A 22,136-nucleotide genomic window follows, 5' to 3' on the forward strand; every position below is an offset into this window, starting at 1 on the left:
CTGTGGTGTGTGCAGAGCGCTGCAGGCATAGTGCGAAGTCCTCGTGAACAAGACAGCTTACGCTTCCCGTGTATGCTCTGTAATGAGTTTCCTTGTGCATCATTACAGCACAACGCATGGTTCACAACGGTGTGAACAACTGACTGTTCGGTGAGGTGTGAGTTGCTGCCAACAGCCGTACCTCACTTGAATTAGGCCACTATTTTGGCTTCTTTTCAGTGCTGGAGAGGCTGCAGGTGCTCTGGCCTGTGGAGCTACGCTGGCAAGGCTTTGCCAAGTAGAGGAGAGATGAAGAGCTGCATTGAATGACAGCTTTCCAGAGAGGAGGAATAGTCAAACAAGCTCCCTGAGGCTTAATTGGCCTGCAGTGCCTGGCAATCTGGTAGGGGATATCTGTTAATAACTGTGAGGCAGCGTGGGCAGAGACTTCAAGGCTTTTTCATAGGTGTTTGTTTCTGAGCTGTACTTAACTGCTGAATGCCTCACTGTGCTGTTGGATGACTTGGCATGCTTTAATATCAACAGGCTACTTAATCTGCTTACCTGTTGTTATAAACAGATTTTTAAGAATAAAGGAAGCTTAATAGAAAGCTGCAGTGCAGCTGGTTGAAAACTGCATAAACTAGTACTTTCCTGTAGCTGAAAATGATTAAACCAAGAGAGAAAAGTGACTTAAGATTTATTACAACTGTAGTACAGTAGTAATATTTAGTGTTTTGAAATTGCACAAATATTTTGTACTTGGAGTAACTGAAACTGGATGCAGCATTCACACCTCTGAGTAAGTCAGTTAAGGGACAAAACACTACACAGAAAAAGCAACAGTCCAATGTCCCAAGGTTAATGGCTAGCCAGTGTTTGGCTCTGGAGATTGCATCAGCACGAACAGTTTGCCAACATTTGACAAATTCCACGTGGAGTTGTAAAAGGCAATTGACACTTTTTGTTTAGAGCTTAACATAAATGCTAACCTCTCCGTTGTAATTTGAATTAACATAATAGTGGTGAGACCTCTAAGTTCTGCATCACATCTTAAAGCAAGTTTAAGTACAAGTGAGGGAGTAGATGCTGCAGCACAAAAACACCCCAGTCCCTCATAGCAGTTTAAAAACTGCACTCCAGTCAACCAAGTGATAGGCACTTCTGTATTGCACTACAATATTTGATCCACAAGTGATGGATGATGAAAGAGTTAAAGCTTGCAACAGAGTTTTAAATCCCAGCCTTACCAAGTGGGTGAAGGTTAAATGAATCTTTCCCACTCACCCTTCCACACAGACATTCTTTAATGTTAAAAGCTACTCTAAAACATACCTACTAGTGAGGGATGGGATTGTTGTTGATTGCTCCCATTTCCCATACTCCCTTCTCTGTGACTCTCTAGGAAGAGCTTTGTATTGCTGTTGCTTACACTTCAGTATAAAAATACACTATTAAAAATAACTTCTGCCATGAAAGCGTCTTCCAAGCAAGGCGAGAGTAGCATTACCTGCTCTTAGGCTACTGGGTGCAGCTGGGAGGAACTATTCTATTAAAGATTTTGCAGACTTCAGGCCCAGGAGCCTGCATGCACATTAACCTGACGAGCTGTAACAGTCAGATCCTCATGAGAGATTTTTCTGACTAAGAACAGGAGACTGGCCTAGTATGTTGTAACAGTCACAGCCCTCAGCTGGGTCCCTCTGCTTAGGAAGACCTGGAGTTACCACACAAATTCAGTTAGCCCCCTTAGTTAGAAGAATATAAAGTTCCTTTTACAATTTCTTTTTCCCCAAAGAAGCACAGGGGCAAGCAGTTACTTCCCCCCCTCCACCATTTCTCTACTATTCAGTAACACTTCCCTGAGCTCATCATGACTTTCCATGTTACTGTAGCAGGAGATGCCACAGCTCAGACAACAATCACGCCCTTCTGTCCCTGAATAGCTGACGCACATCTGTAGCAGCTGCAACAGCATCAATCTGCTGTAAAGGACAGAAACCCTTCCACCACACCATCTTCTTACTGCAAACCATCAAGGTATTCACCCTTGCAGACGCTATCACAGTCTTGAACATACCACATCTCCCCTCATTTCACTAGCCCATGAATGAGACCGTGTACAGGGAAGGGAAGATGAGTGCCTGGAAGAATTCTTCTGTTCTCCTTTGCTCTAGTGTATTTTTTTGTGGAAAGAGTAATTAAATACTTAATAATCCCAGCACTTGGAAGAATAAAGCAGGAGAGGCTGTATCCAGTGCTGTATATGTGTCACACTCAGAAATTCTCTATAGGTTAAAAGAAAACTAAAGGGGACAACATTTGGATACCAGCAGCTTCAGAGATGAACAGTGAGATATTTAAAAAAAAAAAAGTTAAAAAGGCCACACAGCTCAATATGCTATCTTCACCATATTCCCTGCAACAGTAAAAAAGCTGAAGTGCAAATATACGGATTTCCAAAAGCTCTGAAAGTGCTTTGGAGACCTGAAGGGCAATCAATCCTTGGCTTTCGTATCTCTCATCCCAGTATCTTCGTGAATATCCAGCTTGGCCTGTACAGTCTTGCAGCCTTTGTCAGAGTAGATTTTCTGCTCTTTTGGGAAGTACGTCATCTCATCAGCCACTGCTTGAACAATCTTTTCATCGACAGCAGAGCCACGGGCTGTCATTTCAGCCCTGACGCACATCTTCACATGCTTGTGCTCCAGGGGCAGGAAGGGGACAAAGTAGTCAATGAGGTTCCTGTCGATGAGGCTGCTGTGCCACAGTCCACCTGGAGGGGTTGGGAGAAAGGGAAAAGCAGGGCACGGTCAAGACATGAACCCTCTCTTATGAAGTAAAAGGAATTTCTCATTTTCTGGGGAAAATGACTTACTATTCTTGTTATTGAAGACTCCTACAGATAGCATGGGCTCCAGGTCTTTCAGTTGAATGTCCTCCCTGTGCTTTCCACTTGTCCAGAAGTCAAGAGCTGCTTTATTAATTAAGTCACCACCAGCATTGCTGTTCATAAAAGAAAAATGTACAGTGGTGAATACAGACACAACTGAACCAGAATTTATTTTTTAGCCAGTTACACGTATTGCTAATCTTCTTGATGTCAGACAAATCACCAAAACAGAAACCCGTAAGCCAAAATTTAGGGGAAGTCTCCAGTTCTTTAAATAGCTATCAGTGTGTGGTGGGTTGATCCCGGCCAGCAGCCAGGCACCTACACTTGCTTACTCCCTCCTGCCTCAGCGGGATGGAAGAAGAAAATAGGAAGAAGAAAAGTGAGAAGATGAAGATAAAACCAGTTTAACAGATAATGAAAATAGGAGGAAAAAACCCCAAGGAAGGCTAAGGAAACCACTCGCCACCCCCACAGTCAGACCAACGCCCAGGCAGTCTCCAAAGCTGAAAATCCCCGTTCCTTCTCTACCCCCGTTTTTACTGGTGAGCATGACATGACATGGTGTTGAATATTCCCCTGGCCAGTTCGGGTCAGCTGTCCCAGCTGCACCCCCTCCCATCCTTTTGCCCACTCTAGCCTACTTTCTGGGGACAGCATGGGAAAAAGAGGAGGCCTTGAAGCTTTGCAAGCACCATCCAGCAACAGCCAAAACATTGGAGTCTGCTGCACGGCGTCAGACCTGCTCTACTACAGCCCCGGGCCACTCCAGCTCATAGCACTCCCCTCTGTTTTATAAAGAGGGTCTGCTCCAGAGCAGTTCTTTCGCTGTTCTTTGAATGAGATCCGACGGGAACATCATTGTCATCATAAACACAGATTTACCTCCGTATCTCAAAATGACTGAAATAGGAGCTACAGACCTGAGGAAGATGAAGATGGCTTTCCTGTAGGACACCCCATCAACCTGCTCGTAATAGTCTAAGAATGGCTTGATAGCATCAATGAGACCCGGATGCATTTTGTCCATCTCGTCAAAAATGAAGACCGAGTGGGGGCAGGCAGTGACATTGCCCCGAATCCAATTCTGCAGTTGTTCCTGGAACAAGAGGTTGAAAAACACTGAAAAACTAGGTGTCTTGGGGACATACTGCAAAGTGTGACAGCCTCTAAGGACATCCTTTCAAATGTCAGCATCACACTCACTGGTTATACTTTTTTTCCTGAAAGGAGGGACCGTAAGCTCTGTGACTGATCCCTTTAACCCGTGGCACTGAATTTCAATGTGAATTATTTTCCTGCTCAAAGATGAGAGCCTTCCTCATTCTTTCTGCTTAGTGTATGGATACGGCATGAACACCTGGCTGAGATGGGAAGTCTTGGAGAAGAGATAGCTTATTTTTGTTTGTTTGGTTGGGTTTTTTTTTAAAATCTGTTTCCTCTTTCACATAGAAACCACTTCTATCAAAACATCAATTTTGGGTTCCTTCAAACATTAAAACATGAGGATCAGAATTCTGCAATGTCAAGGAATTAAGTCACTTGAAAAATCTCTCATGCAGGCTGCACTTTCCCACTGCCTAGTGCACGGTGGACATGCTGGTTTTGGCTGGGATAGTAGCTAGCATGGGGCTATGTTTTGGATTTGTGCTGGAAACAGTGTTGATAATACAGAGGTGTTTTCATTACTGCTGAGCAGTGCTTACACTGAATCAAGGCCTTTCCTGCTCTCGCACCAGCCCCGTACGAGCTACTATAAAGAAAATTAACTCTGTGGCAGCCAAAAGCTGCACAGTGGGTTGACCCAGCCAGCAGCCAAGCACCCCAGAAGGATGGGGGAGAGAGAACAAAGAATGAAAGTGAGAAAATTAATGGGTCAACATAAAGACAGTTTGCTAGGCGATGGAAAGAGGAAAAAAACAAAAGGAATCACTCACGCCCTGACCCATGCAGACCAATGCCTAGCTAGTGTCAGGGCAACAGCCACCTTGGAAGACAAAACTCCCCACTTTTTCCTTTTTCTATGTAATTTTTTATTGCTGAGTATGACAGCACATGGTAGGGAATATCCCTGTGGCCAACTGGGGTCAGCTGTCCCAGCTGTGTCCCCTCCCAGTCTCCTGCCCACCCCAGCCTGCTCACTAGGAGCGGAAGAGAAAAAGCAAGTTTTGAGGCCGTGTGAGCACTGTTCAGTAACAGACAGAACACTGGTGCGTCACCGACGCTGTTTTAGCCACAAATGCAAAACACAGCACCGCAGGCGCTGCTACGGAGAGAGTTACCTCCATCCCAGCCAACCAGTACGCACAGTTTTATTTTAATGGCGGGATTCTTTCCTACCGGCAAGCACAGCAGAAATCAGCAGATGGCATCAGTGATAGGACATTAGGAAATTACTCTCGCTTTAGATTTCTTGGCATTTTGGTGCCTTTCTCTTTCACTTTGTGAATGCATTTCCCCCCCCCATCTCTCCTAAGCACCAGCTTTGGAAATAACCAGCTGTAGACTTCCCGTTGTCAGGTACCCGAGGAACTTGTGCAGCACGAACAGCCAAACCCCCTGCAAAGGGGCTTAGGGACTTGGGGTAACCGTGTCCCTCCTCACCTTGTAGAGCTTGAGTTGGTCGTGGTGGGGGAAGTGCAGGGTGGCCAGGAAGAGATGGACGAACTTGCTGCGCAGGCCGGCAGGGTGGACGTGCTCCGCCAGGATCTGGCTCAGGAAGTTCTTGCCGGTGCCGGCCCAGCCGTGGAGCGAGAGCGTCAGTGGCTTCTTGGGGCTGGGGTTGTTGCTGAAGCCCATCACCGCCTTCAGCACCACGTCCTTGGCCAGGTGCTGCCCGAAGAGCTTAGTGTCCAGCTGCACCTTCAGCGCTGCGGGGAGAGGGAGAGCTCAGCGTCGCATGGCCACCCACGGGTGCCGGTCACTGGCCACACACCAGGCGAGCTTGGCATGGCCACCCACGGGTGCCGGTCACTGGCCACACACCAAGAGAGCTCGATGTGGCCACTGCCGGGCACAGGGCCCAGCATGGCACGGCCGCTGCCAGGCACACCGGGGGCTCCCCCGGGCAGTGACCGGTTACCGGCCGAGCTCCGGGACAGGCTCGGGGAGCCCAGCGCGGCCCGGCGCCCACCCCGGCCCCGCCGTACCGGTGGCGTTGAGGCGGTGCCCGGCGCTGGGGCAGCACTCCACGTAACTGCAGTAGAAGCTGGGGTGGGACAGGTAACCGGTGAGCGCCGAGGCGACGCCGATGGCCAGGCCCACGCTGAGCGGCTCCAGCGCCGCCAGCCCCGGCAGCAGCAGCCAGAGCAGCCCGGCCGCTCGCGGCATGGCGGCTCCGGGCCCGCTTCCGCCCGCCACCGGCCGCGGATGGGCGGGCCAACTAAACCGCCGCCCCGCCTGTAGCCGCCGCCGCCATCTTTATGAAGGGCAAGGGCGGCAGTCCCCGCCCTGCTGATGGCGTCAGTGTGGAAAACTCCTCCTTCGTGCTGGGATTTCCACGCCGGTGAAGCAGGGAACGGTGGGGCTGATTCCTGCGTGATCTGTGTGAGATTCGTGGGTGACAGCCAGTATAAACCAGACTGGTACTGAGAATGTTGTTTATTAGTAGATTTTATTAATTAGGGCAATGCTAGGACTTAAGGTGCAAACACTCTTGGGAGGTTTTCCTCCAAAATACTTCCATTTGGGAGTGTTTCTGTGGCAAGGAGAGCAAACCTCATCACTCACATATATCCCTCTTCTGCTTACTCTATACCACGAGCGTTGCCATGTCCTGTGTGTTTATTTATTCAAGAGCTCTACACAAGGTGCCTCTGGAATGGGACAGCCTGATTCCCTCCAAGGAGGAGTGTGTGGATTGAGCTACAGGGAGGGGAAAGGAGTGGTTCTTCCATCTGCAGTGGTCTTGTAACCAAAAGATGCGGCATTTGGCCTTGTACTGCCTAGATGCTCAGGGTCACTCTGGAGGCTACAGCCTTGCAGCCTTTGCGGGAGCAGAGTCTGTCTTCACTGGGGTAGTCGGTCATCGCTGAGGCAATCTCTGCGGTGAGGCCTTCATCCTCAGGATGCCTTTGCATGAGCAGCTCCTCCCGAACACACTCTCCCACGTGTTTATATTCAAGAGGAAGGAAAGGGATGAAATAGTCAATCAGTTTCTTCTGGATCAGTTTACCGTGCAAGAAACCGCCTGGAAGAGAGAATGGGGTCATCGCCATTGGAGTGCTGCGGAGGCCAGTGTGTTGCTGTGCGCTTCATGGATCATTTTGCAGAAGACATCAGCAGTCCTGGGACTGAGCCAAGAGGTACTCACTGTTTCTGTTCCTGAAAAATGCCTCTGAGAGCACAGACTGGAGCTCCTTCACAGGAATGTCTTCTCTTCTCTTCAGCCTTCTCCAGTAATCAAGGCCAATCTCTGTTATTTTATCTCTGCCTGCATTGCTGTTAGGAAAGAGATTCAGTGGCTCATTAGAGCTGTATCTTCGCCATCTTTATTGCTCAGATCTCGGTGGTGCTTTAGGTCACTCTGTGAATCTGCGCTGGAGTGGAGGTGACATGTGCCTACATGTATGTTGCCCAGAGCTGGGAAGTGACAAGGACCACACAGTCTCCCCTGGGACAGCTCACTTGTCTTTATAGTGTTGAATGGCTCAGAACTTTTGGCTGGCACGACAGCTGTGCATGTTCATTGACAACATTCTTTAAAGACAGACAGCAAGGGACCTTGAGCTGCTCAGCCATGCTGCAATCAGCTACAAACCTATAAAAAATTGTCACTCCCTTTGTCCCTGGTGATTCTGTGGGACTGTAATTCCCTTTTGGCCTTTAGCTTTCCTTACTTTAGAAAGATGAAGATCACCTTGCCATAATAAACACAATCAGTCTCTTCCTGGTAGCCAAGGAATGGCATGATAGAGACTATCAGGCCATGTGGCATCTGATCCATTTCAGAGAAGATAAAAAGGGACCTTGGACAGGCACTGACATTCCTCACATCCAATTCTGCAGCTAAGAAAAGACAAAATTATCGGGGATTTGCACTCACAATTGCAGATAAATTGGAGAAAGTGAGATAAAGCTGGAAGTACCTTATAGAGATGGGTAAGTGAAAGGTGTGGGAAATGCAGTACTGTGCTGAAGTGGTGCACAAACCCTGTTGGTATGTTAAGCTTATAGAGGTTCTCTGCAATGATACTGCTGACAATTTGCCCTTTTCAGTCCAGTCATGGAAGGGCATCACCAGAGGCTTCCTGGGCCATTTGGAGCGCCTGTGTGCACGCAGAGCTCTCAGAACTATCTGGATAGCAAGATGCTGGCCAAAGCATTTTCGGTCCAAATCCATCTTTATAACTGAAGGAATGAGGGGAGAGAAGACTCAGAAAATGCTCCCTTTCTTTGGCTGCAGCTGAATGACCATCAGGGAGAACAAATGTTTGCTGCCCTCCGGCCATGACAAGATTATGAATCAGCAGAGAACCCAGCTGAGGAGCCGACTCATGAATCAGACTCTCGATGGCATTTATGAGAAACGAGCAGTTTGGATGAAACAGGCAGGAGTCCCAGCGGTGTTTGTGGCCACTGCCTCCTATGAAGTCCTGGGATGGGATCTAATATATTTGCAGAGACTTCACTGCATGTGCTAAATTCTCTTTAACTGTTTTTGTGGCATCTAGCGTACTTCATATTTATAGAGGAATGTGCTTCTGTTGCTATATCAAATTCTCTTCAAAAAGTACCACAACTGGTGTTTCAGTGGCTAAAGGACTAGAAAACAGCCAAATCCAGAGCTGGTAGGAAGTGACATATTGGAAGTACCTGGAGGCACACAGATCTCCAACAGCTGAGGATTTGTTTTGAAATCTGCGTCCCAGCTCTGAAACGAAGCGATATTTGTAATCCCATGACAAAGGGAAGGGGAATTTCCAGGTGGCAGGATCAGCAGTTTATGGTTAAAAGATTGCATAAGCTCTCTTTTTTCAGACCATGCACTAGTTCACTGCAGGCAGAGTGAAATAACCCTTTGTTTTCACTCAGGACTGCCAGCCTGCTTGTCTCAGGGAAGCGAAGCACCATTTTTTAATCTAGACCTACCACTAATTGCTGCTCATTTGACATGTATTAGAGGCAACCACCAGCTGGGTATGGGATACCACTGGAGTATCCGTCTCAAGAAGATGTGGGATTATTTCATTAGCTCTTAGCCTTGAATTCACCTCTAGAATTTTGCCTGCTTCTGCCAATATAAACCAAGGCACCAGGAAGGAAAATGCTCCAACGCTGCCATGAGAAGCAGGCTACATGACCGCTTGTGGGATAAGCAGTATTGGGTTAGTACAACCTTTGCTTTCAAAAGCCACCGTGGGCTGTAACTCTTATCTTTCCACAACTACCCCAAAGGAAGCTGGCATCAAAAAGGAAGCCCTCGCCACCCTCACTGACAACCTGACTCGAGGTGCCCTTGCCTGATAAGTTCAGTGCGTCCTTCGTATCGCAGCACCCCAGGAGACTGCACCTGAGCCAGGAGTGAGGGGAGAGGAGCTCCTGAGCGACAGCAGCACCGCCCATGAAGACTGAAGTGCTGAGAAGGGTCCAAAGCTGGTGTCAACGTGGGCACAAGAATAAAGAATACAGCAGCATTCTGAAGCTTCATGGTGGGAACTGAAAGCCAGCCTGGCTCAGCAGGAAAGGAAAGCAAAACAAAAATTGCAGAATGACTTCCTGGAGAGCGGGGCCTGAGGCTGTTCAAGAGGATGGAAGCCAAGTCTCCTGTAAGCTGGAGGTGTTAATGAGTTAACAGGTTTATCACACTGCTCCTTGAGAAGTGAAAGTGTTGTGAGCAGGGTATCGCCCCATGGGTGGAGTGAGTTTCATCAGAACAGCCCCAGCTCTGAGGGGAGCAGGACTGGAACCTCACTGCATCTTAACCAAGGTGCTAATTGTTCTGCTGATTGACCAAGAACATAGCGATGCTTGTTTTGGGCTTAGTTCAGAGTGGGTTGTGCACCTGGCATTGCAGAGTGCAAAGATTTCCCTAGCAGTGGCTGGAGCTCTGCAAGCTCATAGAACTGAACATGTCAGAAAGCTGCTTTTTTAAAACCAAGATCTCAGAGCAGATATTTTGTCCTGACAACTTCATGATCCTCCCACTGCAAAAAGTGTGTTTGCAAAGGGGAAGGACAGACACTGAAACAGCTTTCATTTTCTCAGCAAACACTTTTTTTTTTTTAAATGAAAAAATGTGAAAAGCATGTTGAAGTAATTCTCATTTTATTTTTAAAACCTCATTGGAAAAACACTGAGCAGCATTATTTAGTATTCAAAACACATGCTGAAGATTTGACTTCTCTCTTAAAATGAGTGCCCTGTGCTGCCAACTGCCGAGCACCCGGGAAGCCCCGTTCTTCCCTGTTTTGAGAGAATCCTCCTTGTCAGCTGCCCTCAAGTCTTGAGATGGGCACAGCTTAGACCCTTGGCTCACTATTCCAAGGTAGTTTGCCCAGATGACTCACCTACAGAGAGTTGTCCTCAGAGCCCCAGAATTCGGGCTACAGAGAAGCTAACACCTGAGGAGCGGGGCTTGCTGGGCTTGCCGGCTGCGGTCTCTCCGTTGGGAGACCTGGATGCTGCACAGAGGCCAGAGGAAGGAATTGGCAGTGCCATATGCAGGTTTCCATGTTGCCCGGACTCGGTCAGAGCTCTCTTGGAGACAGCTCAAATGACTCAGTTTTACGAAGGTGGTTTAATACCACTGGGAATTTTCCAGTCAACTGTTTCCTTGATGCCCCGGTCCTCTGCATTTGTCTGTGCTGAACACTAGATGGGGTGTCAGACACAGGTTTTTAGTCCAGGATTTACAGGGTAGAACAACTTTTACAGAAAACTGACTCATGCCTGAGAAAAAACAGAAGCGAGAGGAATACACATGTGCAGAGCTGACCACTTGTGTTATGAAACGTGATTTCTTGTGACACCGGACAGCCCGGCCCTCATGGCTGAGGAGCGTTCACGGAGAACAAGAGCCTCATAGGCAATTTCGCAGGAGATGGAAAACAGCCAAAGTCATCCTACAAGGGGAGACGGAGAGTTTGGATAAAGAAGTGAGGCTGTTCAGCTGGGATCTGCAGATTCTCTTGCCTGTACATCTGAATTAAAGGTGCAAGCAGGTTGCGTTGCTCACCTTGCAGGCTTCAGCAGATATTTCACCATTCCTCTGTAGAAACGGAGTGTGGTCCCATGAATGCTGAAATGGATTGTCGCCCCTGAATCTCTCTGGGATAAAGCATAGCGCCAAGTTGTGTCTTGCAAGAGGTGAATTGGCTTCACAGTTTATGGTCCACCCTTTCAAACTTGGATGGCGTGGAGCCTCTTAGTGATGTGTGAAGGGAGCGATGAGATGTCCCTGGTAAATTTTTCATTGTGGTCTTGTGTCCTTTCACAAGGTCTCACCAGCCTGGAAGGGATTCCATCTCCCAAAATGCAGGTAGGAAATGCAAAGTGATATGCTAGAAATAACAGAGAGAAGGAGAATTACTTTATCTATGCAAAAAGAAGGAGTAGCATGGGACACATCTATAGATCTTCTCCTTTGCATGTGGGAGGGAGGTGGCATATATTTCCTATACAACAATAGGATGTATGCTGCATAACAGGTACCAGATGGGTGTTTAAATAACCTTCAGCTGCAACATGTCATGCTGTTATCTCATTATCCCTTACAAGTTAAATGGGTTCAAGCTGGGCCCGGACATGGATGAGATGTCTAATAGCGGTGGTGAGGCTGACATTGATGGCAATTTCCTTGAACAGCTGTCTGGAAGCTCCAGGTGGAGCACAGACCCTGCAACACACAGTCCACAGTGCAACGCCTTGTTGCCTGTTGTGTTGTGCTGATGAGCACATTGTTCTTCAGTCTCAATGCCCTCCTGGGCCCTGGGCACAGAACTGGCATCCTGTCATGTATTCACACTGGCCCCCTGACCAGCACATGGAGGGGTGGTGGTCAGCCAGCAGTGGGTCGTCTTGAATCAGCTGCCACGAGCTGAAATTTTGTAGCTGAGAAGAACTTTCAAAAAGCATTCGGTGTGCAATAGTTGGTTTAGAGCATCCGTGATTTGCAGTGTTGATCAGTGATGGAAGTGATGTGGTGGGAAGGGCTGTGGGTGGGAGTGGTAAGGACATGGAGGGATTATAGGAAGAGAGAAGGTAGGGATTTGGGAAGCAGTGGTACGAGCTGGAGGATATGAGGTGTTTGCAATGAGTAGGTTGGAGTGTGTGATAGGGGAGGTAGTGGAGATGGGGGGATGTGTGGCAAAGGGAGAGAGAAGGGATGCAGAGATGGAGTTCTTAAGACTAAGGATGAGGAGAGAAGGAAGTCCCAGATGAGAGCTTTGTCTGGCCTTACTCTGCTTTTGGTATGTTGAAATGTTCTGTCACCCACCCGCAGTTTGATTTGTACGTTGTTGATTTAAAGTCGGCATTCTCAGGACTTGGGGCTCACAGCTCCATGGCAGAGAGCCTAGAGAATGTGGGATATGGCTGGTTAGCATGGCTTTCTGATCACGAGGTAGCATACCATGCAGTTGGCTGGAGAGCCAAGAAACATAACGTCTCCAGCCAGGGGACAGGGTGCTAGGAATTGATGTTGCAGCCCTGCCTTGAGTTCATGGAGTGCAAGAGGTTTCCAGGTAAGAATTGTAGGGTCAATGACTCAATGCTTTTCCCAGAAAAAGTCTTTATTTTTCTGGGAGAACATATAAGGTCCTCAATATTTCCAAGTGCTTTATGAAAGAGGTTTGGTAATATGACTGCCATTTCACACAAGGTGCTGGGCTGGCAAGAGGTTCTTGCTGAAGGTTTCTAATTGGAGAAGAAGTGAGAGACTCTCTTTTCCCTATGTTCAGTTTAATTTCTACCTGAACATGTCTCTGTCCGTGTCTCTTTTTTTCCCTGTCTTCTGACTCTGGCTAGATGTTCCCTAATGCTTAGTTTTTCTGAGGGGACTTTGGTTTATTTTTGCCCTTCCTTCCCTCAGTTTGTGTGGTTTGGGTTTGGTTTTTTCTCTGCTTCAATTTCAGCATCATTTTCCAAGTACTTCTTATCCTAAACATAGAGATGAGGCAGTGACAGGAAAGGGCTGCCACTCTGACGTACTTTGGGATCTTTTAAGAGTGGGATTGTGGTGGGCTTTATCCAAATACAGAGCCTGGCTACACTCTGAGGACAACGCTAACGCTGTGGGAAGGCTCTGACTCACTGGAATGTGTTCGTTGACCTTTCTGTAATGTGACAGTAGCAAAAACACAAGACACCAAAATCTACATTAATGTTGAGCAAACATTGTCTAATCCTAGCAACACCCAAGGAGTCAAAAGACTGTCATCCTTCTCTTGCAGGTAGGAAAACTGAGGTTTGCAGATGATGAAAGTTCTTCTTAATGTGGTAGTTCATAGCAAAAGGTTTAGCAATTCTGTTCTGTCTTTGAAATCTTTACTCAAGAGCTTGAGCCATGATTTGCCTTGGGCAGGCTTAAAAATCCTTGTCTGGGTTACAAAATCAGAGTCCCTTGTGTCAGCATGTGCTGCTGTGCTGTGTGAAGAGGGACAGTCTGACAAGGAAAGATACGGATGAGCTTGGGATCTGGGTGAAGTGGAACATCATACATACGTCAAATAAGTCTGCTTGTGTGAAATAATTCTGTTGATGATGTCTGAACCCTTGTAAAATTTTGATGTACCAGTTGAGGTTGTTTTGGTTTGGATGCTGTCTCTAGAAAATGCAATTGAGAGGTTCTTCTCTACACTGGAAAAGGATTTCCCATCTGGATGCCCAACCGTAAAGCCTTTTTGCCTGAGCCTGTATTGCAGCCAGAGACCAGAGTCTCACTGTGCTGTACAAGCAGAACGAAAAACCAGCCCTAAGGACCCTACAGTGGTGGTCCAGACCAGAGCTTTACCTGGTCTGCACTGGTACAGCCCCTACCCAGAGCAACGAACAGCAGCTGAGGATCAAGCAAGGTTTCTCAGTGCTGCTGATGCCCTTTGGCCAAGGTGAATGGTGACAGTCTCAGCAGAGGGCGACAAATGGGATTTTAATCTGACACCGAGTGGTTTTCTGCAGGTGGAGCTACACCGGTTGTGTTACCTGGTAGGGACAGGAGTGAAAGGTGGGGCAGAGGAGGTGTTTAAAGCCATGCTTGATCTACAGCATCGGTGTGGGTGAGGGAAGCGGCCGTCTCGCATTTCTTGCCTCCCGTGGGAACTTCCTTGAAAGGAAATGTTTTATAGATAACAGTGCAAGGTGACGAGCTGGCAGGGCACTTCTTTTCTCTTTATATGGTGAGACCTGGTGCTGAAACCCATTTGATCTTTCAGTCATACCCACTCAACTGAGCAATGATGGATGGAGAAGGTCTTAGAACAAGCACAGGGAATTATTTAAGTGCCCAGCAGCCAAACTGGGTCTGCTCCTGCACAGACCGACCGCCTTGTGCTCCAGAGGGAGAAGGGATGGAAGGAGGCCCTTTGGCTTTGGAAAAAACGAGAGGTTTCTGCTCATCTGAACAGGAGATACCTGTCACTATGGCAGCCTGGCTTTGAGGAGAACAGGTTTTTAATCTATAGCTGGGTGGTATTAACAGGTGTCCATTTCTAAAATGGATTTTCATGGCATAAACATGCCCCGAGCTCAGGTTTTAGTAGGTTTTAGTGCCAGGAGTGAAGAGGTTAAGGTATAGCTTGGAGAAAATAGCTGTTAGGAGTTTAAATACCAGTGCTGCAAGGACACCGGGGCTCAGGCAGGTGTTTTATGTGCTGTCTTGGGTGTATCCTGTTGCAGGGCAAGAGGATACAGCAGCTCAGGGTCTAATGGTACCACCCAATGCCAGGTGCAAATAAACAGCAGCAGCCACCTATGGACCATGCAAATCCACCTGGGCTGGCAGCTGAGAGAGGCACCCTCAGGGCAAGAACTGAGGAAAGCAAAGCTGGGGTGCAGGGATGGGAGGGATGTTTTACCAGCCTCTCCTTTTCACCCCTTGCTGCTGCAGAGCTGGCTCTGCGCCTGCCTAATTGCCTCTGGGTTCTGATTTCAAGGCCTGTGTTGTGCAAGATCGGGATGAATAATGCATAACGTGGTAGCGATAGAGCCAGTGGACCAGTGGACGGGCTATCGGGTTGCACTGGCATGCTGGCAGTTAGACTGTTTTGACTTGTAAACTAAACAGTCATGGTGCAGACATCCTCTGCGGTTTAGCGATTAGATCTGGGGACTGCATTTGGACTCCAGGGTCAAGCCAAGGTGCTGTCACCCAGCTCTGAGCAACACGGGGTAAGTCACATTATCCGTGCTCTTTGGTAAGATGGGGATGCTATGGGAGTTGGATTTCACCCGCCTCAATCCTGCCTTTGGTTTTTTCCCCTTCTTTTTAGAATTGATTCCAGAATCTGAAACTGGAGACTGTTCCTGTTTGGCTTTGGCTGGGCTCCAGTCTGGGCCTGGGACCTGCTTACTGGTTTTGTTCTCCAGGCTGGCTTGGAAGCAGCTGGAGTGGAGTAGCTCTTGGGTGAGCCTGTCTGCTGCATGTAGCAATAGTTCCATTGAGAGAACAAGAAATGGTAGGCAAACTTCAGCCCATATTCTATCTCAAAATTTGAATTCTGTTACAAATAATAATTTAGGGATAAAAACTGTGTGAAAGGGATGAAACCTAAACTTGATGAAATAAGAAAACACTACGCTTACCTGGCAGGGAGGATTGCTACAGGAAGAGGATTGTAACGCTGTGCCCTCGCTGCAGTCGTGGGCTCTGATGTGGCTTGTATTTCATCCAATGTGCATGAGGTGGTGGTGTTATTAAGCACCCCATCTAACGCTTTGGGACCCTTAGGTGAAAGAGGATTTAAAAGTGCTCAATAGATTTTGGGCTGGACTAGAATCAGAGGCTGTGTTTGGCTTGGGGTTTGCAAAACTAAACACCCTGCTCTTTCACCCATCTACTGTGGAAGAGCCATAAATACAGGTCACTAAAATTAGTCTTGCAAAGCAGCTATTCTGACTGGCGCCTCTGTTATTCCTCTGGCTCCGACTCGTGCTTGAATAAGGACCTCTGCCTGGTTTTGTTCAGCTCTAGCAGTTGGCGTTGAGGAACAAGTAGGTTCACCAGGAGAAAGCAACTACTTGCTGCTGTAATAGTTCCTGCATTTATTTGAACAGGCCAGGTCTGGCTGCCCTTGGAGGGCTGTGGAGGTTATGGAGCTGGGCCTGGTGCTTACCAGCTGGTTGCAAGGCATGAGAAGAGCACCAAGCAGTTTGCCAGTGACGGGAATGCCTCTTCAAGTTTGTTGGAGAACCTCAGAGGGGATCTGTAACCAGAGAACACAGACACCAGCTCAGGAGGCTTCCTGTAAATTGCACCAGGTCTGTCCATCTGTGGATGAGGTGGTTCTGTTTCATGTGGCCCATTGGGACCAGGCTGCCTGTGTTTGTCCTTTATGCCCAGCTCTGCCCTACCCCTCCTGTACTGCAGGTGTAACTTTAATTCCGCACCAGCTTAATGCTAAAAGAAAAAAAATCCAGGAGCAAATTTTAAAATTATCTACATATACTGAGGATTTTTGGGAGGATCTTGCAGCGTAAGTGCATGAACTTGAGCGACTGCAGACAGACACTGAGATCCGCTTACTCAACTGGCTTGAGTGCTGCCCTGCAAGGGGAAAAGCGTCACACCGTACCGGAGCTGCTTTTGATGGTTCTGTCGATTGGACATGAAAGAGGTCTTGGGCACATAAATCTCACACAAATTTGATGAGAACCACCAGCTCTGCTTTCATCCCTTCATGGTTAGCATCACCCCATCAAGTATGCTGCGTGGCTTTCCCAGTCCCCTCGCTCCAGCTCCCAGCTTTGTCCAGCTACATACAGGTGCACTGGAGGAGGCACGCCTATATTTGTTCCTGCGGAGGGACAAGTGACACATTTACTGAAAATGGATCAATGAGCAGTTGTCACTAGGTCTCAGTGTTCAGAAACGTGTCCCTCTATGCAGGACCAGACAAGAGCTGTTGAATTCTTCCATTTCTGCAATGTCCAGCTGAAGTGCTCTATGAGGACCTGTTAATTTATGCTTCACATCTTACTCGGAACGACCTGGAAAGTACCGTTCCCATGCATTAGATATGGAGACAGATTCATCAATGTTAAACAAGGATGGAGGATCAGGAAGAGATCTGAAAATGTTAGGTTCTTTTTCCAGCAGATATGTTATCTAGCAGGAAGAAAAATGTACTTTGCTAAAGTAAAAGATTGCGTGCAGGACTTCAGTTCCCAGCTATTGTTAAAATGTGTGTTTGAGAGCTGGGAACCCTGTGGGCGATAGTGAGCTGGAGTGAGTTGAGAACAGGGGAATGGATGTGCTCTACAAAAAACGTCAAGTCCATGCTAATAGCATAGTGAGACCTCGCTGGAGGATACAGAAAGGCCCCGAAGGAACAGCGATGAGCAAGCCAGATCCGTTGCTGGATGGCTGCAGTGAGTGCCCCAGATCTGTCTTCTGTAAGAACAGAGTTGGAATTCCTTCAGTTTGGGAGTAGCCCCTCCAGAGTCCTAAATACCTTGGTGTGGAGTCATCCTAGACCCCTCAGTGAGAACTCGGGGTGTTTAAAAGAGAAAGGAGCTATTAGGAGGCTGAAGGACAGTCAGAGTGCAAGGGGTGAAAGGAGTTTGCATTCATATGCTGGTCATCTGCTTGCTTCAGCGTTGGAGGGAAATAAGAAAGTATGACTGGGATAATCAAAAGCACGGAGGAATCTCCTTTGAAGAGAGATGAAAGCGAGTGGGACTGTGGTAAAGCTGAGTAAGAGGTGATTTCACAGACGTGTATTGAAGGAGGAGTACGCTAGACAAAGCTGAGCAAGAGCTGCTGTTCTTCCTAACCCCGCTGTGTCTCTTTGTGACATGAACAAGAAGGGAAGGAGATATCATTAAAAGTTTATTATTATTATCATCATCGTAATTTAAATTGTGTTTCATTATGGCAGTTATTGTCCCAGGAAGTAATTGAATGTTAACAGTTTGGACAGCGACTTGACGCGTGTAATTATCAAGCATTACTGTCTTGTTTGGCAACAAATTTACAAGAAAGAGAATTAAACCTTGTGAGTCAGAGCTTAACTTAATCTCTGACTTCTGAAGACTGGATGAACCAGGGTGTGTGGAGCCAGAGCCCCAGTCCATTGCTGGTGACCACAGAGGCTTGTGCTGCCTTGAAACCACGGTGAGCCCCAGGGCTGGGGCAACCCAGCAAGCTCCCTTCCACCAGTGAACGTGCACACAAACTTCCCCCAGCATGGTATGGTGCAGCTCCCTACCCCCTTCTGTTACCTAACTCTCCTTGTGGGACAACTGTAGCCCTGCTAATGTGGCCGTAGCATCCCGTAGCCTCCTGTTCCTACACCCGTTCCACAGCTGCCTTCCCACTTGGATCCAGCTTCTCTCCAGCTAACGGGGGAGCACTGCTTGTTCAGTTTTGGCTGAGTTGGTGGCACTGTCAACAGAAACGTGCTGTGCTAGGCAGATGCATTCTGCTGCTTTGTAAATATTTGTGCCGAGTACATACCTCCTCGTGGAGAGCTGCGTAGAGCAGACACAGGGTGGAGCAGGTTTCTGGGCACACATCATGGATGCGAGGACATAGCGTGTAAGTCAGGAGAGAAATCAAAGCATGAGACCCAGGCAGGTTCCCGGAGTCCCGCTGATGTATCATTGAGGAGGGGAAGAAATCTCAGGGCAGTCTGAGTGTCACTGCCTGTGGAGTAGCATGGAGAGATTTCTCTACTTCCTCGCATCATTCAGGCCAAATTCTGGTCTTGATAAAGTCTGGGAATCGCTCTAGGAGCTTGAATGGTCCTACATCCCCTTTCCTTTCCTCACTGTGGGTTTGAGAAATACACACTGGCTGTTTTTAACTTCCAAGTGCAGTAGATGTTGCATTGCACAGGGTATGTAATCCCTACTCTGATGTCTGGACAGGGGCCCGTGAGCTTCATTCCCTTCTCCTTATCTCCTCTGCTGCCTCCCGATGTGACTCCAGCCTGGGTCATGCTCTCTGAGTGCTCCCACCACTGTGAGCAAACGGACAGCTGAGACAAGGCAATAAAGAGCTGCCAGGCAGTGGGGGCTGTAAATAATACAGCTAAATTACTCGCTGCTTTCCAGGCTGGTTATGGGGAGGGTGTTTTTTAGCATTTCACGTTGGGGATGTTTATTAATAACATCGGAGTTGAGACCTGGACCGCCTTTCTCCTGGCTGCTGAGATGCTGGAGCAAGCCCAAAAGACACATGCATCACCCAGTGTAGGGAAAGGAAAGGGAAAGTTTTAACGTGCATCCGGAGCATAGCTATGGCCTGACAAGTGACCTAACTCAATAAAACTTTGACTGACCGCAAGCTCTGACTTCTGCCTGAGTCAGGTCTTGTGAGAAGGAGGCCCTGATCTGCTGCTCTAGGAAGCCCAGCTGCTCTCCTGCTGCCAAGGACATTGTTCTGAGAAGTGAGAGCATTTAGGAGATCAGCATGTGTGATAAAGAGAATTAGAAAACATGACCTATAAGGAAGGGTGGGAGGAATTGCTGCTGTTTAGTCTAGGGGTGATGGAGGGGATGCAGAGAGCTCGGACTAAGCTCTGTAGTTTGGAAATCTTTGTGGTGGGTGACTCTATGGCAAGGCCATGAAGAAAGGCTCTCCTTAGAGTTGGTCTCACCCCCACTCTCAGCTGGGGTCAGGTACAAAGCAATGAAGCACATTGCTTCCATTCCTTCTTGTTACAGAGACTTGGAAACATAGGACGGCTTGAAAATGCCTTTCTGTTGAGAAGAGGACTTATGAGGCTTTAAAACGGGTGAGCTCTGAAGCCTGCTGTTCTTCCTGGCTTTCAGGGCAGGGTTAGAGCCCAGGAGCTGAGCAGTACTCACCTGCTAAAAAAGGTCCCTGTTCTTAAGCTGGGCACCCCATTGCACTTCTGAGGGCGAGCAGATCAGCCCAGCAGGAGATCACAACCCTTGGTCAGGCACTGAAGAAGAGAAAGGCTGTCTTGTTTTCTACTTTTCTCCTTGAAGCTACTCATTCGCATGTTGAACGTCAGATCTCCATAAGGCTGAAATCTGGGACCACTTCGGCTTTCTGTCCCAGCCCTGTTAGCGAGCCAGTGCTCCCAATGCCGTGAAACGTGCCATTTCTCCGTAACAGCATGCGGAGGCAGGACCACGCAGCATCCGCTACCTTTGCTCTTGTTCAAGAGCATCCCACCAGGGAATCTGTATTTACTTTGTAGTTTTGCAAATGCCTGAAGCCTAGCAAATATTTCGCAATTCTGAAATTTTTGGCAGCAGGATTTGTTTCTCTTGTCTCCCAGCCTGATGGGGAAACTCCCTCTTTTTGGGCAATAACAGAAGTGATTTCTGCCTGTTGTTTGCAGCTGATGGGATCTAGTTCTTGGGAAGAAAAACACATCACGAGTTGCTGTGGTGTGGCGAAGTGAGAGATGCCGGCTTCCCGCACACCCCGAGTCCTGACCTCTTTGCCCCGTGGCAGCAGTGGCAGGTGCCTAAAGCCAGCTTTTAAACCAGCTGGGTTGGAGGGAGAAAGCAGGGGAGAGGAGAAATAACTTCCCTCAGCCCCTCTCCCAGCTGGGTTGCATCCCTGAAGGCACAGAGCAGCATAGCCAAGGAATTCTTTCCTTTAAGCGGAAGCCTAGGCGTAAATCCATGTGAATAAGAGAAAATAATCTGCCTCCCACATGCTCACGTGATGGCCTCTCTTCCAGCGTCTCCTTGCTGTCACAGGAGCAGGGGACACAGTGACTCCTCTGCAGCCAGGGTGGGTATGACAGTTTGGGGCAGGAGAACAGTTGAGAGCTGGGCAGCAGCCTGGGAGCAGGCAGGGAGGGATGTTGGATGGAGCTGGAAGGAGAAGGCAGGAGGACATGCCACTGCCTCGCACTTGGCCCTGGGCCTGGTCCCTCTTCCAGAGCTGGCTGAGGAACAGCAGCTTCCTCTGCTCCTCTTCTCTGCCGGAGACACGGAGCCACCGCGCCCCTGCCCCTTCCCCAGGCCTCTCCTGCTGGCTTTCTCCTGCTGTAGGCATCTGGTCTTCTGAGTGTGAAGGACTATTTGGGAGAGTCTGAGCCTACATTCCTCATGCCTGAGGCCCCTCAGCTAGCTCCAGCCAGGAGGGTCACTTTAAAATGCAAACCAGACAAAGTCTGCCTGAGTTTGCCAAAGGCTGAAGCTTCCCATTTGCTTCAGGAGATGCTAGCGCTGGTGGTGTCACTGCTGAGCGACTTTGCGGTGTATCCTGCCGTCCTGCACGCTGCCAAGAGCAGTGAGGAGCCCAGCAGCTGGGGATGGGGAACTGCAGGTGAAGCGACAGGATTTTGTTCATCTGAGGGAGAAGGTGTGTCGCAGTGATGTGACTTTTTGTGCAGGCTAAGGAGTGAACGCGGCGGAGCGGCTTTCTCTTTAATAAATAGCTAAACCGCTCATGCCTTTACTTGAAAACGTAGCTGTGTTTGATGAGCCAGCACAGCGCAACCTCCCGTGGGCAGCCGGATTTCCCAGGGCTGGGTGCCGCCAAGGGCAAGTGATCACTGGGGCAGGGCATGTCTGCAGGCTCCCAGGCTTTCTGCTGGGAGAAGCAGGAAGAAAACGGCAGGGAAGGAGGTCACCGGCGCCTGCAGCAGCGTCGGAACAAGCCGGGACCGTGGCTCAGGGCTGCTTGGAGCCGTGGGCTGAGCTGCTGGACCGCGGGCAGGCAGGATCCCACCTGGGTTCTGCACCTTCTCCACCAGCATGTGGGAGCGTGCTGGAGAAGTGCCACCTGCCTGCTTGTCTGCTCCAGGCCGGTGCGGTCCCCTCCACCTCTTTGTCTGGCCAAGCTGTGGGATACAATTGCTCATTTGGGAAAATTTTGGGGAATCTGAGCTGTGATTGCCCAAAGCGTCTGCTGCCCTTTGAGAACAGGTTGGAGCCCAGGCCGTGCCACCCTGGCATACGTGCCTGTGCTCCACCGACAAGGATTTATTACACAACCAACCCTCTCATGTAGCCACCATCAGGAAATTCCCCAGCATAGCAAGAGTGGAAAAACGTCGTTATAACACTGCAGTGTACTTCAGCTGGTCAAATAAATAACAACCTGTGTGGGAACTGAGGGTGATTTCTGTTCCATAATCTTTCCAAAGCAAGATTGTTGTTAGAGGCTTCTATTTTTGAG

At 48.6% G+C, this 22,136-nt stretch overlaps 3 protein-coding genes across 4 annotated transcripts in view; 1 reads left to right on the forward strand and 2 right to left on the reverse strand.

The window, feature by feature from the left end:
• Nucleotides 1–22,136, forward strand: part of PTGES (prostaglandin E synthase) — a 34,944-nt gene that overhangs the window by 2,441 nt on the left and 10,367 nt on the right. The window lies entirely within an intron of this gene.
• On the reverse strand, nt 663–6,224 carry TOR1B (torsin family 1 member B). Its single transcript, XM_086763475.1, has 5 exons — nt 6,022–6,224; nt 5,477–5,742; nt 3,796–3,971; nt 2,858–2,985; nt 663–2,755 (listed from the first exon to the last, which is right to left on the reverse strand). The coding sequence occupies exons 1-5, from the start codon at nt 6,200–6,202 to the stop codon at nt 2,478–2,480; spliced, it is 1,029 nt and encodes a 342-aa protein (XP_086619601.1). The 5' UTR covers nt 6,203–6,224; the 3' UTR covers nt 663–2,477.
• Nucleotides 6,817–9,521, reverse strand: LOC104479758 (torsin-1A-like). Its single transcript, XM_010120491.2, is given in 8 exon segments — nt 6,817–7,061; nt 7,185–7,312; nt 7,711–7,864; nt 7,867–7,879; nt 7,960–8,075; nt 8,078–8,221; nt 9,334–9,454; nt 9,456–9,521. Coding segments are annotated over 8 exon segments (987 nt in total).

Source organism: Chlamydotis macqueenii, chromosome 20, assembly GCF_036417535.1.
Source record: "Chlamydotis macqueenii isolate bChlMac1 chromosome 20, bChlMac1.mat, whole genome shotgun sequence".
Classification (NCBI taxonomy): Eukaryota; Metazoa; Chordata; class Aves; order Otidiformes; family Otididae; genus Chlamydotis; species Chlamydotis macqueenii.

What these genes read in the sequence shown, in the direction of transcription:
- TOR1B (XM_086763475.1), bottom strand. Translation starts at nt 6,202, where the DNA reads ATGCCGCGAGCGGCCGGGCTGCTCTGGCTGCTGCTGCCGGGGCTGGCG. An exon ending in ACCAACTCAAGCTCTACAAG is followed by an intron (nt 3,972 to 5,476) that starts GTGAGGAGGGAC and finishes CTCTTGTTCCAG; the next exon opens with GAACAACTGCAGAATTGGAT. An exon ending in AGTCTTCAATAACAAGAATA is followed by an intron (nt 2,756 to 2,857) that starts GTAAGTCATTTT and finishes CAACCCCTCCAG; the next exon opens with GTGGACTGTGGCACAGCAGC.